The 15,109-nt window shown below is 34.0% G+C and overlaps 2 protein-coding genes across 5 annotated transcripts; both read left to right on the top strand.

Moving 5' to 3' along the window:
• Positions 1–222: 222 nt before the first annotated feature.
• COQ3 (coenzyme Q 3) lies at positions 223–7,017 on the top strand. Of its 4 annotated transcripts, XM_021419519.2 has the most exons (11): positions 225–528; positions 618–707; positions 948–1,026; positions 2,303–2,380; positions 4,558–4,606; positions 5,488–5,537; positions 5,810–5,959; positions 6,290–6,343; positions 6,456–6,536; positions 6,619–6,739; positions 6,837–7,017. In XM_021419519.2, exons 1-10 carry the CDS (start codon positions 305–307, stop codon positions 6,721–6,723), a joined length of 960 nt encoding a protein of 319 aa, XP_021275194.1. In that variant the 5' UTR covers positions 225–304; the 3' UTR covers positions 6,724–6,739; positions 6,837–7,017. The 4 variants fall into 4 exon arrangements, with proteins under 4 accessions (XP_021275195.1, XP_021275194.1, XP_021275193.1 ...); XM_021419520.2 differs by having other exon boundaries at positions 223–528; positions 969–1,026; positions 6,619–6,840; XM_021419518.2 differs by having other exon boundaries at positions 226–528; positions 6,619–6,840.
• Positions 7,018–9,466: 2,449 nt separating this feature from the next.
• Positions 9,467–14,915, top strand: LOC110409105 (citrate synthase, glyoxysomal). The gene is made up of 13 exons (XM_021418342.2): positions 9,467–9,792; positions 9,909–10,089; positions 10,855–10,940; positions 11,160–11,264; positions 12,025–12,087; positions 12,306–12,415; positions 12,636–12,755; positions 12,841–12,916; positions 13,138–13,211; positions 13,336–13,456; positions 13,853–13,950; positions 14,070–14,193; positions 14,549–14,915. Exons 4-13 carry the CDS (start codon positions 11,175–11,177, stop codon positions 14,678–14,680), a joined length of 1,008 nt encoding a protein of 335 aa, XP_021274017.2. The 5' UTR covers positions 9,467–9,792; positions 9,909–10,089; positions 10,855–10,940; positions 11,160–11,174; the 3' UTR covers positions 14,681–14,915.
• Positions 14,916–15,109: the final 194 nt, after the last annotated feature.

The raw sequence follows: 15,109 nt of genomic DNA, 5'->3' as shown, positions 1-15,109 counted from the left end.
GATGATGCCAAGATGCAGGATTTTCGTATCAGCGGAGGTAAAATTATCAAATGATTAGTTACAATTCTATGTAAATTATATAGCCAAAATTCATGGAACATCGACTTTGGTTTAGCTTAAGCAGCAAAAGAAAAATGAAGCATTCATAAATGAAAGCCCATGAATTAAAGTTAAAGCTTTTTCCTTTGGGGTTGTTATGGATGGGCTAAAATGCTGCAGCCCATTCCGAGCTTGAATCGAAGGCCGTTAAACCTCGCTTCGGGTTTCCTTCTCTCAAATCTCCGAATCTGAAGCATATTTTCCGATGGCTTCTTCGAAGCTCCTAAGCCAACCTCGGTGGTTCCGATTCCTTCCGAGAAACCTTTCCAATGTGAGGCTCTTTTCTGATTTACCTTCTCAACTCCCTGTTTCCGAACCTCAGAACAGCATCGAGTCCAAATCTAACAACAGATTCAGCAAGCCTTCTTCAACTCCCTCTTCTTTGAAGGAACCCGAACTCGCCAAGTTCTCTGCCATTGCCGATACTTGGTCAGTAAAAATCGGGGGTTTTTTTAGGCCAATTTAACAAATAAATTTAAATATTTAATGATTGTTTTCAGCATTTTGATTGTTTGTAGGTGGGATTCTGAAGGTCCATTCAAACCATTGCATATTATGAATCCTACCAGGCTAGCTTTCATCCGCTCTACTCTTTGCCGACATTTTGGGTATGTTGCCTCTATTTCAGAAACACTAGAATTTACCTGCTGACTTTGTTTCGGATGGCTTTTTTGGTATCTGTAAATACTAAATTTAACTATGTCTTTGCCATACTGGTTTTTCAGTTTATCATGTCATCAAATTTTGAATTTTTATTTTTGGAAATTTTCATTTTAAGCACTGGTCGTGTTTGTTTATGCATGTTTGATCTTATATATGGTTTATATGATGATTGCCGGTTATCGTAGAAAGGATCCTCTCTGTGCTAGGCCTTTTGAAGGACTAAGGATTATTGATGTTGGTTGCGGTGGTGGAATTCTTTCAGAGGTATTTATGCATGTCTGCCACTGGAATTTTCTTCATATAAGAAATTATTTGGTAGTTTTTTAAATTCTGGCAATGTACCTACTCCTAATTAGTTACCCTGCATTGTTCACTCAAAAGCGCCACTAATCAGAAGTCACATAACAGCTTATTGCAAATGACATTCTCAGTAAATGACATCTTCGTTGCTTAATATTTCTTGAAAATCCTGTGTTTGTTCCCTGATATTGAATGGCCTTAAAGTCTCCGTTTTAGATATTCTCAAATTCTTGATTACCTATGTAAACACAATCTTCTTTAAGCATTTCACCATTTTATATTAGTTCCATTCATTGGCAATCCAATTTTAGGAAATTTATGGAAGAATCAGTTAATATAACCCTAAAACAATATGATATTATGGAGTTTCTCTGTGTCTCTTGAAGTCCCATTGGTCAACATAGTGAGGATGGAGTCAAGCCTACTTGAGTGGAAAGTAGTGGCTATGATCAATTTGTAATAGTTGTGAAATGGTCAAATCCTGGTCAGGCACCATTCCACTAACAACCAGGATATTAACAAGTTGGGGAAACAGGGTCCTGCATGTTGTGTTCCTTGTGATGTTGTTGATACTTGGATACCAAGGCTTTTAGATTGGCTGTATGTGTGAATAATCAAATTCTATTCCCTGCCATATGAGAATTGAATGGTTGAGGAACAAATAGTGAGGCAAAATCAAGAAATGACTCTCTATCCCCAAGAGGACATCCCAATGGCTGGAACCTGAAACACATCTTGTAGGTCTCAAATTTGGAATCTAGGGAATAAGAAGAGGTTGGGGGGGGCGTGGAGGGGAGGATTTATGGGATAGGAAAGAGCTACCTGCCCAGGCCCAACGAGTCTCCAATATGTACCCAAAATGACTAGCAGACTAGGCTACTAGATATGAAGTTGCTGGTGCTTGTAGAAAGGTTCCTTCTCTTAACATTCTCAACTTGGGACCTTGATCACACAGTGGTTACCTTGAATGGGAGAAGGATTTTAAATTTAGGAAGTTATATGAAATGTTACAAATAGGGAGAGGAATAAATGGGCTTGCAGATGTGATTATGGTAGAAAGTTGTGGCTTATATGGCCAAAATCACAAATGGATAAGAAAAAAGAGGAAACATGGAAACCAGAAAGAGGAGTGGAAATCTACCACATATCTTTTTTGTCTTCTTTCTTTAGATGTTGATGCAAACCGTTCATGTTAAATTTGATCTTTTGCTGGTATTTATTATTTTCTCTTTCCTCTCAGCCCTTGGCTCGAATGGGAGCAGCTGTCACTGGAATTGATGCAGTAGAGAAAAACATCAAGATAGCCCGTCTTCATGCTGTATGCTCTTTTTCTTCATTTCAAGCATTCTCATGATTTGTAAATAGTGTTAAATTGTCTACATGCAAGTGTATACTTTCATAGTAGGACATGTTCTAGTTTTTGCAGCACTACCTCTTCTATTCTTGTTACCCCGTGCATTTGTACATCTTGGCTGATTTTAGTATTGATAAGTGCACATGGGTTTGAAAATATAAATAGGTTGTCATTGCATATTTAATGATCAATCTATTTTAGGAATACGGTTTTGAATATAGTATGTGTTGTCAAGGCTTTTTTTACTTACATTTTGTCTTTAAAACAACAGCTTGTATGTCTTAAAGAATATGTTCAAGTTGGATTATGTTATTTTATCAGGCATATGTTACTTATATGGAAATTTCTTGAGAAGGAAAGGTTTTACCTGGTCTAGTTAGGCACAACAAGCCAGTTAGGTGGGTGATTGGATATACCTTAGATATTTTTAACCTAAATAAGTTTTCAAGACTTGAAGTGACAGATTTAGTCAATAGTCAAGTCATTCTAGCTTGTCCACGGTGTCTGAATTTGCATTGTTATGAAATCATCCTAAGCAAATTCATGATTCCCTACTTATTCTATCTCTGTTTTTAATTACTTCCTATCATTAATATATTTTCTTCTCAAATAAATATCTAAACCTAGTCAATTAAAAGTTTTAGAACAAGCTTTTTTGATTTGAGTTAAGTTTTCATTCCAGAAATATTTTGACTTATATTCTGATAATTTTGTGGATTATTTGATGGGTTGTAAGTATTTGCTGGTGCTGTGTTTTGCAAATTCAAAGTTCTTTTCTTCATTATAGATCATTGATTCTTTCTACAAATTTGAGAGATAAAGTTCAAACTTTTACCACTTTCCAAGATTGGGAGCTCCAAATTTACCACTCTACTTTTTTTTTGGTGCAATTTTATCACTCTACCTCCATTTTCGGTACAATGTTACCATCATTTGGATGAAGAAGGGATATTCCACCATGAATCCCAATATTCTATTAGCATTTGTTAATGTGGAAAAAATAATTAATTTTTCTTTCAAAATTTAAATTTGATAAATTTGAAATCCAAAAAAAAAAGATAAATTTGAGGGATAAATACCAAAAAGGAAAAAGAAAATCAAATGCTATTGAAATTTCTAAAAACATTTTAAAACATTTTCTATATTTGTAGGAAAATACATATTTTTTATATTTTAAATATGTTTTTATTTATAAAAATATATAACCATTTTTATTTTCTTTTTATATTTAAACATTGAAATTATATTTCTAAAATTATTTTTAAAATAAAAATACATTTGTGAGTTGAGTAAATTTAGAAAACAAATAGTAACATGTAAAAGAAAATAAAAAATTAATATTTTTTCTTTCTTCTTTCTCTTTTCCGCCTAATAGCTTTCTTGATGGCCTTTGGCATCCAATCAGCATTGGGCCAAAGCCTGTAAGGTCGAATGTAGCTCCATTCGCCACCAAATCTGACCAGTAGAAGTGGGATTTGACCCTTTCCCTCCAGATTCAGCCTCTGGAAGTGGTTTTGGTTTGTGACAACTTTCCTCTGCTGGTGCTCCTTCCAAATTGGTGGCCAAGGAGGCAAACAGAGAAAAAGGAAAGAAGAAGAGAAAAAAAGAAGGAAAAAAGAAAAAAAAAATTGTATTTTCACTACAAAATGGTTTTTGGTACAAATATAGTTTTCTAAATATAAAAAATTAAAAAATGGTTATAGATTTTTTTACAAATGTAAAAGAAAGATGTTTTAAATATATAAAAATATATTTTCTTGTGTTTCTTTTTTTTTTGTTGGTAAATAATCCCATTCATTTATCTAGTTGAAACTTATAAAAGAGTTATTTTAAGTTTTCTTCAGTTGGCAAGAGTTAAATGAATGTTGAGATTTTTGGATGGAATATTCCTCTTCCATCCAGATAATGGTAACATTGCGCCAAAAAATGACGCTGAGTGGTAACATTGCCCCCCAAAAAAATAGTGGTAAATTTGAAATCTCCAATTTAGTTTAATGGTAAATTGACCATTACAAGTTTGAATTTTTTGTCTCTAAGTACTATTGTACCAAATTACAAGTTTAGAGTTTACATTGACAAGTGCCTGTATCTCAATCATGGTTATTGTGTTCTAGACCTGAAATGGATACCTGTTTCTACAGAATTTGGATCCAACAACTTCAACTATTGAATATTGTTGTACAACAGCAGGTACATTCTAATCTTAATGCTTCCTCTGTAGGTTAATCTTTCTGGTAATCCTAGATCTATGGTGTGTTGAAATGGGTATTGCTTCTTTGTTTTGCATGCCTTTTTTAAATCTTTAAGATAGTAACATTTCTTGATGAATTGGACTGTGGGAATTCATTGTTGTTGGATTGCCGCTTCTGACACTGCAACCAAGTTTATATTTGAATGATAAAATGTGCCCAAATTTAATATTTGTTAGAACTGCCATATGTGTGATTCTCTTCTGAGTAAGTGGCCATTTACAATGAACTCAATGTTGCTTGGTTGACTTTCATGAGCCAATAACCTGGAAAATTTATCAATGCAAACGAGAAATGCTAGCTGATTTGCCGCCACTGGGTTTTTACTCAAATTTATGGTAACTGTAATAGATTTCTTCTGTTTGTGGTGAACATTCCATCTCCATGGTTGGTATTCCATCCACTGTGACCTTTCGGTGTTTTTTACTTCAAGCAAGTTTCTACATTGTATCAGAGTGTGAAAGCTGTTGATACAGCTAGTTGGCTAATTGGTCAAATTTACTGTATTACTTTGATAGCTCCTATTTTTAATCAATGAAAGATATTGAAGACAATTGAAGTTGTAACCATTTTATCTGGGCGCGCGTGATGGTCACATGTACTTTGATAGCTCCTATATGATGATTGCAGATTGTAATTTTGACTTCAATAAATTTGTTTTTATTACACTGTGTTCCATGGGAGTGACATGGCTGATTTGAATTAGTTATGACCGTTATAAAAAATCTTTGTTACTGCTAGTTTATCATTTCTGTCCATTTATGAGTTTGTTTGGTGTTTTTCTTTAAATGATAGCTAATGCGGATACATTCTCATGAACAGAAAAGCTGGTTGATGAACAGAGAAAGTTTGATGCAGTGGTTGCTTTAGAGGTATGCTCCCTCTCGACAAATACTTCTCTCTCTTTCTCTCTCTCTCCCCAACTGTCTCCACTGGTTGTTGAAAGAGTGCTATTATTATGATCTTCTTTAGTTCTTTACCATGATTGATGGTGCTCTCACTATTGCTGAGAGAAACTTTATGGCCTATTCAAGTTACTTAGCATTTAATAAATCTTAGTCATTCAATCGTTCTTTATATGCCTTGTTGTAAATTTGCATCCATCTTTTTTTTTGGGGGGGTAAATCAATAACTTTTACTCAAGGTGATTGAGCATGTAGCAGATCCTGCTGAATTCTGCAAGTCTCTCGCAGCATTAACTGTTCATGAAGGGGCTACTGTGGTTTCAACAATTAACCGTTCTATGAGATCATATGCAACTGCCATTGTTGCAGCAGAGTACCTGCTCCAGTGGGTATGATTCTGTTATTTTCTTTTTAAGTACAGCACATCAAATTTATTTTTCCGCTTTGATATGTGATTTTACCCATATATCTGTGTGCTTTATTCAAATTCCTTGTAGAGATTTCACCTTTACTTTCAGGACCCGCTTTTCATGCTTAACATCTTGTTGCCTGAAAATTAATCTAATTGAGGTCTTGTTTCTATGTTTTTTTCCTCATCTATACGTTTTTATTCACATGCAAAATGTTGAATACAGGTTCAAAAATTTGGCTAAATTATATTACAAGTATAGATTTCCCATGAGATAGTATTGTTTAGAACTGGATTTGGTGTCCTGCAGAACTTATATGGCTACTATCCCTGGAACAAGCATGACATAGCTGTTGCCTCCGAGGTTACAGAAAGCATTCTCTGCACATTTTAAAACACTGGCAGTTAGATGTTTTGTTGTTGTTTATCATAGTTGCTAGTTATACGTTAACAACATGTGACTTGATTTTATGCAGCTTCCTAAAGGGACGCATGAATGGTCAAGTTTCCTTACCCCAGAAGAGCTCACCATGATTTTAAAGCGCGCCTCAATTGATGTAAGCAAACCATGCAGTATCACTTTGATAATTGAACTCTTCCTGCTGGTATGACTAACCTTTGTGATGGCTGGCTGTACAGGTGAAAGAGATGGCCGGATTTGTGTACAACCCATTAACCGGGAGATGGTCTTTATCCGACGATATCTCTGTTAATTTTATCGCTTTTGGTACTAAAGAAAACTGATGAATAATCGTGTACAGTATGTCAGATTTTGCATCAATTTTTGTTTTGTTTTGTTTTGTAATTTAGAGTCTATAATGATCTGCCTTGATATTAATTAACATTCTTACTTGTAGGTTATATGGGTACAGCCAAGTTATTAGTCGAGTTCTTTAACCTTGGCATATTTCATTTGTCCCAGAAGATGCAAAGAAATAGTATTCTCAGTGGTTTCCTTGGACGGAACCTATACGTGAAACAACACACAATGCATTAAAATAACGAAGCTATTTATTTACACGGATTTTCATTTCATAATATTCATGCCCTCAATAAACAAAGCTACTTAAGATTGAAGGACACTTTTTCCTCAATTCGTGCTCTGGCCATCTGGCTTATGCCCCTTTATTTCTTCATTTCAATATTTTATTTTTTTTTACTTTCTATCCAAGATTTTTTGTTTTTTAATTACAAAAGCATGAGATTTAATTTTTTATAAATTCAGTTAAAGAATTTAACTAGTTTGAATATCATCTCTAATCCGAAGCACATTAAATTTTAAGGAGGTTACATTATAATTCAATTATGTTTGAATATATTTAAATTATATTTACTTCAATTAGGAAAAATAATTATCAACTATGAGGTTTAATGAAAAATAAATTTATTCCCTAGAGTTTGAAAATATACTCTTTTATCTCTCTTGGCCAACGTAACTAATGTCAGGATTCCATTAATCAAACTAATTTTTGTTTTACTGATAAATACTAAAAATACCATCATGTTGTTTACTTTTCCCTTTTTTCCCTCCTTTCTTCATTTTTGTTTGGTTTTACTTAAATTCTTGACCAGTAAACCATTTTTTTCAACTTAATGATAATTTTTTCTTTTTAATTATAGATAATTTGGTACATTCATTGCAAAGTTAATATATAGTTGAATTAAAAATAAATTATACTTATATATGCATGTGAATTAGAATATAAATTAATTAAAATATAATTTGATAAGTAATTAGGGATAACTTTAAACCTAATTAAGTCTCATAATTTTATAATTAAAAAAGTCTTGAATACTAAAAAAAGGAAAAATAAATTATTAATAAAGGACCATAATATAAAATTAATTAATTGATTAATATTATTACGTTTTTAAGAAGGTGAGGACCAAATTTAGAGAGATAAAAAAGTTATTTTCAAACTAAAAGATTAATGCATTTTGTATCAAAATTTTTATATTTCTCCAAGAACGAAAGAAAGAAAGAAAGGGGATATCCCCACTTACCTTGGGAAGAGAAACAGATTGCTATAGATAACAGATTGCTATTGAGAATTCCAAGGATTATTCAATTTGCTCACGCTATTTTGCTTCTCAGACCTACTGTCCTAATGGACAAAATGGCCATCACACGCTACCTCATCTGCCAAGTGGCGATTATGATGGTCGAAGACACGCGCTCCAAACAAATCGCGAGTTTACAAGAGTGACCGATTACCACCTCTAGCCCAGTCATCATGGACCCGGCCTTTTCTGACAGATAAGAAATGGGAGACACATTTTTACACGGTTTCTAGAATAAAAAAAGCAGTGGCTGATTACGTGGCACTTTTGAACAGTCTTCCGGCTTCGATTACCGTTCGTTTTAATATAATCACACGCCCATCACCATTTACCCCAAAAAGTTAAAAATTGATACTCTGTGCCCGGATGTATATCGTATTAATATCATTGTTTTAGACGATCCTTCCCTTTATATATATCTGATCAAAACGATTTAAGAAAAAATCAAAGTGAAAGTAAAAATAGTATATATGAATATATATGTATAATATATAATATATGTATTTCTTACAAAGAAATCCATAGACACCAACATTTGTGCCGGAAAAAAAGAAAGCCAGTGAGGTATCTATTAATTTTTTATAATAGGTATTTATTTTAAGAGAAATTATTCTATAGAAGGTTGACAAGTTCTCATAGAATATATTTATGAAAATTAATTACTTGACATATGAATTTCTTTATCTTACTTGCAGAGTTTAATAAATTTACCATTCATATGTAGAATAATAATAATAAATAATTATTTATTTTAACATATAAAAATAAAATTTAATAAAAATTTTATATATAATTATTCTCATATTTAATACTTCGACATGTGTATATGAAATGATGATTAATAATATGTTAATAAATAATATAATGATACCAATGCTTCAATTGTATCGAATTTTGCATTGAATTTTATCATTAAACTTCAATGATGAATTTTGTTCTTATAATTTTATTTGATTTTTTTGGATAATAAAAAAAGTAAACGAATAATTAATTTAATATATTTTTCATGTAATTAAATAAAAATTTCATACCAAAATAAAAATTGTGACGTGGAATTTCATACGAAATCTCTCTTTCCTATCTTGATTGGGAAGCAAAATTGTGAAATTTTAAGTTATAATTTTTGTTTCCTTAATGTAGCACAAAAATAATTTTCTCTGATTTTCTTTTTGGATAAGCTAAAAAAAAGAGAACGTGATTTTGCAGTGTGAACAAAGGCGAAGTAAGTAAAAAAGAAGGTGAAGACAAAAAAAATAAAAAAGAAAAGAAAATCCCTGCACTAAAATTATAATTTAATCCCCAAAATCAGAAAACACAATTCCGAAAGAAATTCTTATGCCTATCTATATAAGTGTATATCACATTTCCAGAACATAAGCTACGAAAATAGAAAGCAGGCGCCCCCCCAACCCCCCCCCCCCCCCCCCCAAGACAATAAAATCTCAGGAAATTCTTGTTTCTTCTTCTTTCGAGATTTGTCTTTAATTTTTCTTGTAAAAAAAATGCCATCAAAGGAAGAGCTATCTTCGAAAGTGAAGGCACGGTTGTCCGTGCTCTCTGCTCATTTGGCAGCTCCTGATTGCTCCTCCCACAACCTCAGCTCCACCGTCCTCGAAAAACCAATGGTGCGTGTCGGCTCAGACCGTCGGCTCTGTCGGAGGTTCGTTAACCATTGTCGACGAGCGAACGGGGAAGAAATACGAGGTCCCTGTCTCCAGCGAAGGCACTATCAAAGCTACTGATTTCAAAAAGGTTATATTTTTTTCAAAGTTAAACCAATTTGTCAGTTTCTTTTTTATTTTTTTAAAAATATCCGATATTGATTTGTAAGAGATCTAATTTTGTTTAAACCCTGGATATGATTGTAGATAACAACAGGGAAAAATGACAAGGGGCTGAAAATATATGATCCGGGGTATTTGAATACAGCTCCGGTTCGGTCGTCGATTTCTTATATAGATGGAGATGAAGGGATTCTTAGATACAGAGGGTACCCGATTGAGGAATTGGCGGAGAGTTCCACGTTCTTGGAAGTAGCCTACCTCTTATGTAAGCTTTACAAATACAGACACCGCCTCTCATTATCCGAACTATGACTGTTTCAAAATTTTCTGTGGAAAAAAAATGTATGCATGTAAATTTAAAATTATTATTTTTTGTTAGGAAAAACAATTTGGTATAACTAACACTTTGCACATGATATTGCATGTATAGAGTCGTGGATTAGTTTATGTAAATCCTAACTCACAAAGCCATTATTTTATTTGGGAAAGATAGTTCAGACTTACCAAATCAAATGAAATCTTTGATAGATCAAAGGAACCCTTTGGTGCCACCCATTTTAAAATTGATGCACATGGAGATTGTATGTAAATTCTGTGACATGGTGTGTAGTGAAGATCAATGGGAGGTTAAGGGGTGAGAAAAATGACAAAAAAAAAGAAGAAATCTAATGAATGGTGGAGAGGGGTATAGAGGAGGATGTTATGACTCTGCTAAAGGGAGTTGGACTCCTGATTAAAGTGTAAAGAGAAACTTTATGCCATTTTGTTGATATTCATCTAAAGCAAAACCTTTTTTGGATTAACTAATAACTGACTATTTGAGGATAAAATCATAGTTGCGCACCCTTCTCATTGTTTATATGACAAACATGAATTTAACTTAATAATTCAATTGTAAACTATTTTGAGAATGGTTTTATCTAATTATCTGGGACTATAAAGGTTTATATTCTTATGTCTTTGATTGCAATTTTGCATTTATTTATATATTTGGTTATGTGTTTTAAGTAACTTGCTTCCTCTTTGTCAGTGTATGGGAATTTGCCATCTGAAGGTCAGTTAGCTGACTGGGAATTTGCTGTTTCTCAGCATTCAGCTGTGCCACAAGGGATTCTGGTATGCTTTTCTTTCTTCTAGCATTAAACCATGTCTAATTCTGTGATGCTGCAATTTGCTGGACGTTTATGATAAATGTACTCCCTCACTTGTCTACCTTCTTTGGTTTCAGGACTGAAATTCAGGATTCGTTTTACTTGAGAATAATGTTTACTGGGTTCTTTCCTGCTAGTTCAGCAGAAGTTCTTTAACCTGTATTTTCTTATCTCTGTTTTGTAGGACATTATACAATCAATGCCTCATGATGCACATCCAATGGGTGTACTTGTCAGTGCAATGAGTGCTCTTTCTGTCTTTCATCCTGATGCCAATCCTGCTCTCAGAGTAAGTTGATAGTTAAGTTTCAGCAAATGCTTTAGGAAGACTCATATGAGTTGACATAATGTTGCACTAGCTTTTTGTATGCTTATGGATGTGGGTCTATAAGAGTAAAACGTAGAGAGCAGAGAATTGAGAGAAAAGTGATAGTTATATAGAGAAAAATATAGGTTATGCAGGACAAATGTTTTGGAATTTTAAGGATTCTGAGTAACATCAAATTGTTTTCAGACAGATATAAAATTTTATGTATATATCTTTAGTTGCCTGTCTTGAGGGGCTATATTCCAAATGTTAAAAGTTAGTTGGAAGAAATTAACTCTCTCTCTCTCTCTCTCATATATAAATATATATTCACACTATGAGGTAACCTTTTACAAAAAGGGTCAGAATAAGGAGGTTTAACCTGATCCTTCTGTATATAAACATGCTCTGGCAGTATGGCAAGATTGAAGGCAAATGTAGTTTTAGCCTCAGATCAGCAGCAAAGCATTTTTTATGGGAAGCAATTGTGAAAACATTAAAATGTGAACAATTTGCGATAACCTACTGTTCTTTGTTAGATCAACGCTATCGGGGTATCTCTTGTTGCCAATGCTTATTTCGGGCTTAACTTGTTGGCAACTTTTCTTTTGAATAGCTTTGTTAAGACATGAACTTCTACCATGCTGCAGTGTTTTCTAAATAATAATATAAAAATCTTTATGAGATTATTTTATTCTCCTAGCTTGTCAGGTGTTTGATCATTCACTTATTATTAATGCAGGGCCAAGATCTTTATCAGTCAAAACAAGTGAGGGACAAACAAATAGCACGCATTCTTGGAAAGGTTTTCGTCATTCAATTTCTTTTCCTCTTTCTGCTTTTTGTACTCTTAAGGAAGTTGATTCTGTTTCATGATTGATATGGCTTCCACTCTGGTACATGAACTTGTTACTTACATCCTTGTCCCTTCTCTGATGGACCATGCCTATATCTATGGCTTGGGAATGCTACTTATTTGCCTTCTGTCGAGAGATTAATACAAAATTGATATTCTGTTTGCAGGCACCGACCATTGCTGCAGCAGCTTATTTGAGGATGGCAGGAAGGCCTCCAGTTCTCCCTTCTAGCACCCTTTCTTATGCTGAAAACTTCCTTTACATGCTAGATTCAATGTATGCACTTTTGCACCTTTAATTCTTTCATTAGCGTATGGGCTAGATTTAAAAATTACTTTGGGGAAAAGAAACAATTTCTCTTCTGGTGCTAGATTTTATTTTCATTGATCATTGCTAATGCTCTTTTATCCTGTCATCCTCATTTAGGAGGCAATGAACACTCATAAGATTAGGCCTTCCTTTGCGTAACTAAGATATCCATTGAAAAACCTTTCAGGGGCAATCGGTCTTACCAGCCCAATCCTCGGCTTGCTCGAGTGTTGGACATTCTTTTCATACTACATGCAGAACATGAAATGAACTGTTCCACAGCTGCTGCCCGACATCTTGCATCAGGGTAGGTATATTAATGTTATAGCACAATTGTGCTAGAACAACCAAAAAATCTTGTATTAAATATCAGAATGTATCTACAATCGCAGTGGAGTTGATGTATACACTGCTCTAGCTGGAGCTGTTGGAGCACTATATGGTCCTCTTCATGGTGGAGCAAATGAGGTATGCAGAAACAAAGTCATAATAAATCCATGGTTATCAGTAAAGGTCTGGAAATTCAATTTCCACTGGAATGGTGTTAAAATATGCTAGTTTAGACTAAGCAATTTAACTTTTGCTGTTATATCTGTTTGTTTGGTTATTTAAGAGTATCAATTTTTTTTTTCTCTCGAGCTGTTTGTGCATCAGTACTCTTAGCTTGTTTTCGTTCTCTTGATTGGTAGGCTGTGCTCAAGATGCTTAGTGAGATTGGAACAGTTGAAAACATTCCAGAGTTTATTGAGGGTGTCAAGAACAGGTGAATGGTGCATATAAATTTTGCTGTTAGTTTAAGTCACAGGAAGCTAAAGGTTCCAAATGCGGCATGCTGTATTTTCTTTCTAAAGTTTTATTTATTTTTAAATACATCTTCATTTCTTTAGGAAGCGGAAAATGTCTGGTTTTGGGCACCGTGTATACAAAAACTATGACCCAAGGGCAAAGGTGATAAAGAAATTGGCGGAGGAAGTTTTTTCTATTGTTGGCCGGGATCCTCTTATTGAGGTGTTTATCTGCCCTCCAAATTTTATTATTTTACATAAAGCAATTGGTTTTTCTCATGCCTACTCTGTTGATTATTTTTTAATTACTCCATATTAAACCTGAGCTTGTCCATGGTTATGTAAGCTGATCACATATAAGGGGGCATGCAATGAGAGTTCAGTTATGTTTCTGAAAGCTTGTTGTCTGGCATTGGTCAAGGCTTTGACTTAGATGGCTGATTGTGTAAATAATATTTTCCTTTTTCAAATATGGTTTAAATTAGTAAGATGAAAATGTTTATATAGTTTGTTTGGACTTATTGGTTTTAAGGGACATTTATACACTTATGTAAGATTGCTTTATTTTCCATTAATGTTTTAATATGCTTCTTTATGCCATTTCCTTGGTGGTTTGCAGGTAGCTATTGCTTTGGAGAAGGCTGCTTTATCCGATGAGTATTTTATTAAGAGGAAGCTCTATCCAAATGTTGATTTCTATTCTGGGTTAATATACCGGTAAATATATCATTAATTTTCTCTGCTTACTGTAAAAGACTGGACAAATGCATAAAATATTGTTAGTTTTCCTCCTCCACGTGTTATAGTCTGGTGACTTATAAGGTTTTATTCAACAGGGCAATGGGATTTCCACCAGAGTTCTTCACTGTGTTATTTGCAATTCCTCGAATGGCTGGATACTTGGCACACTGGCGTGAGTCTCTAGATGACCCTGATACAAAGATAATAAGACCACAACAGGTATAGTTCAAGGCTCAAATCTATATTTTCATGATTATGATGATCGTGATGGTGACAATGAAATGTTATTGACATGTTCACTCCCAGCTTCTTGGCACATAAGCCAAGCAGCATGTTATTTTTTTCTATTGCAGTGTGATTTGTTGTGAAATCTACCTAAATAGTATAGAAACACTTAGAACCCTGAAGAAAGGCTCCCATAATTTCCTTCTCATTCCATCTTTTTGGCTGTGGAACTGCCCTATCCACTTTGCCTCAAGTGATAGGAATTATGAAATTTTGAATTGTGATAAGATATATTACAGTTCCCAAAGTTCTATATCTTGATTTCACTTTTTTCCATTTAAATTTTCAGGTTTATACTGGTGTATGGCTGCGGCATTATATGCCACTCAAGGAGCGGATGGCAGCCACTGAAGCAGACAAGCTTAGTCAAGTATCCATATCAAATGCCTCGAGGCGGCGACTGGCTGGATCTGGGGTTTAGTCTTTATTGTAATTATAAAAGGCTTTGCAAGGGAAATAAATGGCATGGGCTATCTCCAGGAAAATAAATGTACCTCTTTATCAGTGGCATTCTGCATCAAAAGTGTATTTTAGGCAGAAGCTGATGCATTGGCCCATTAATCTTGTTATACGTGTTATGTCTCATAATTTAGACCATAAAATACTTGAGTTGGTGAGCTTGGAAATGGTAACTTGTTCATGTTGTACTTTGTTAATAGATTTCTACATCAAGTATATATGTAGAAGAATGCACTTGCTAGCTAGCTATCTTAGGCCTAAGGGTGTTCCTAGGGAGGAAGAGTTACATCGCAGATTAGGGTTTGGAACACGTAGTCCTGCTTTCCTGGGGTTCACTTCATATGCAACAAATTTGCCATGGCAAAAGAAAAATTGAAAAAAGATTTATTGA

Source organism: Theobroma umbraticum, unplaced genomic scaffold (assembly GCF_002168275.2).
Source record: "Theobroma umbraticum cultivar Fairchild unplaced genomic scaffold, ASM216827v3 scaffold_44.0, whole genome shotgun sequence".
NCBI classification, from domain to species: domain Eukaryota; kingdom Viridiplantae; phylum Streptophyta; class Magnoliopsida; order Malvales; family Malvaceae; genus Theobroma; species Theobroma umbraticum.
Note: the sequence above shows the minus strand (reverse complement) of the source record. Positions and strands in the feature narration are given on the sequence as shown.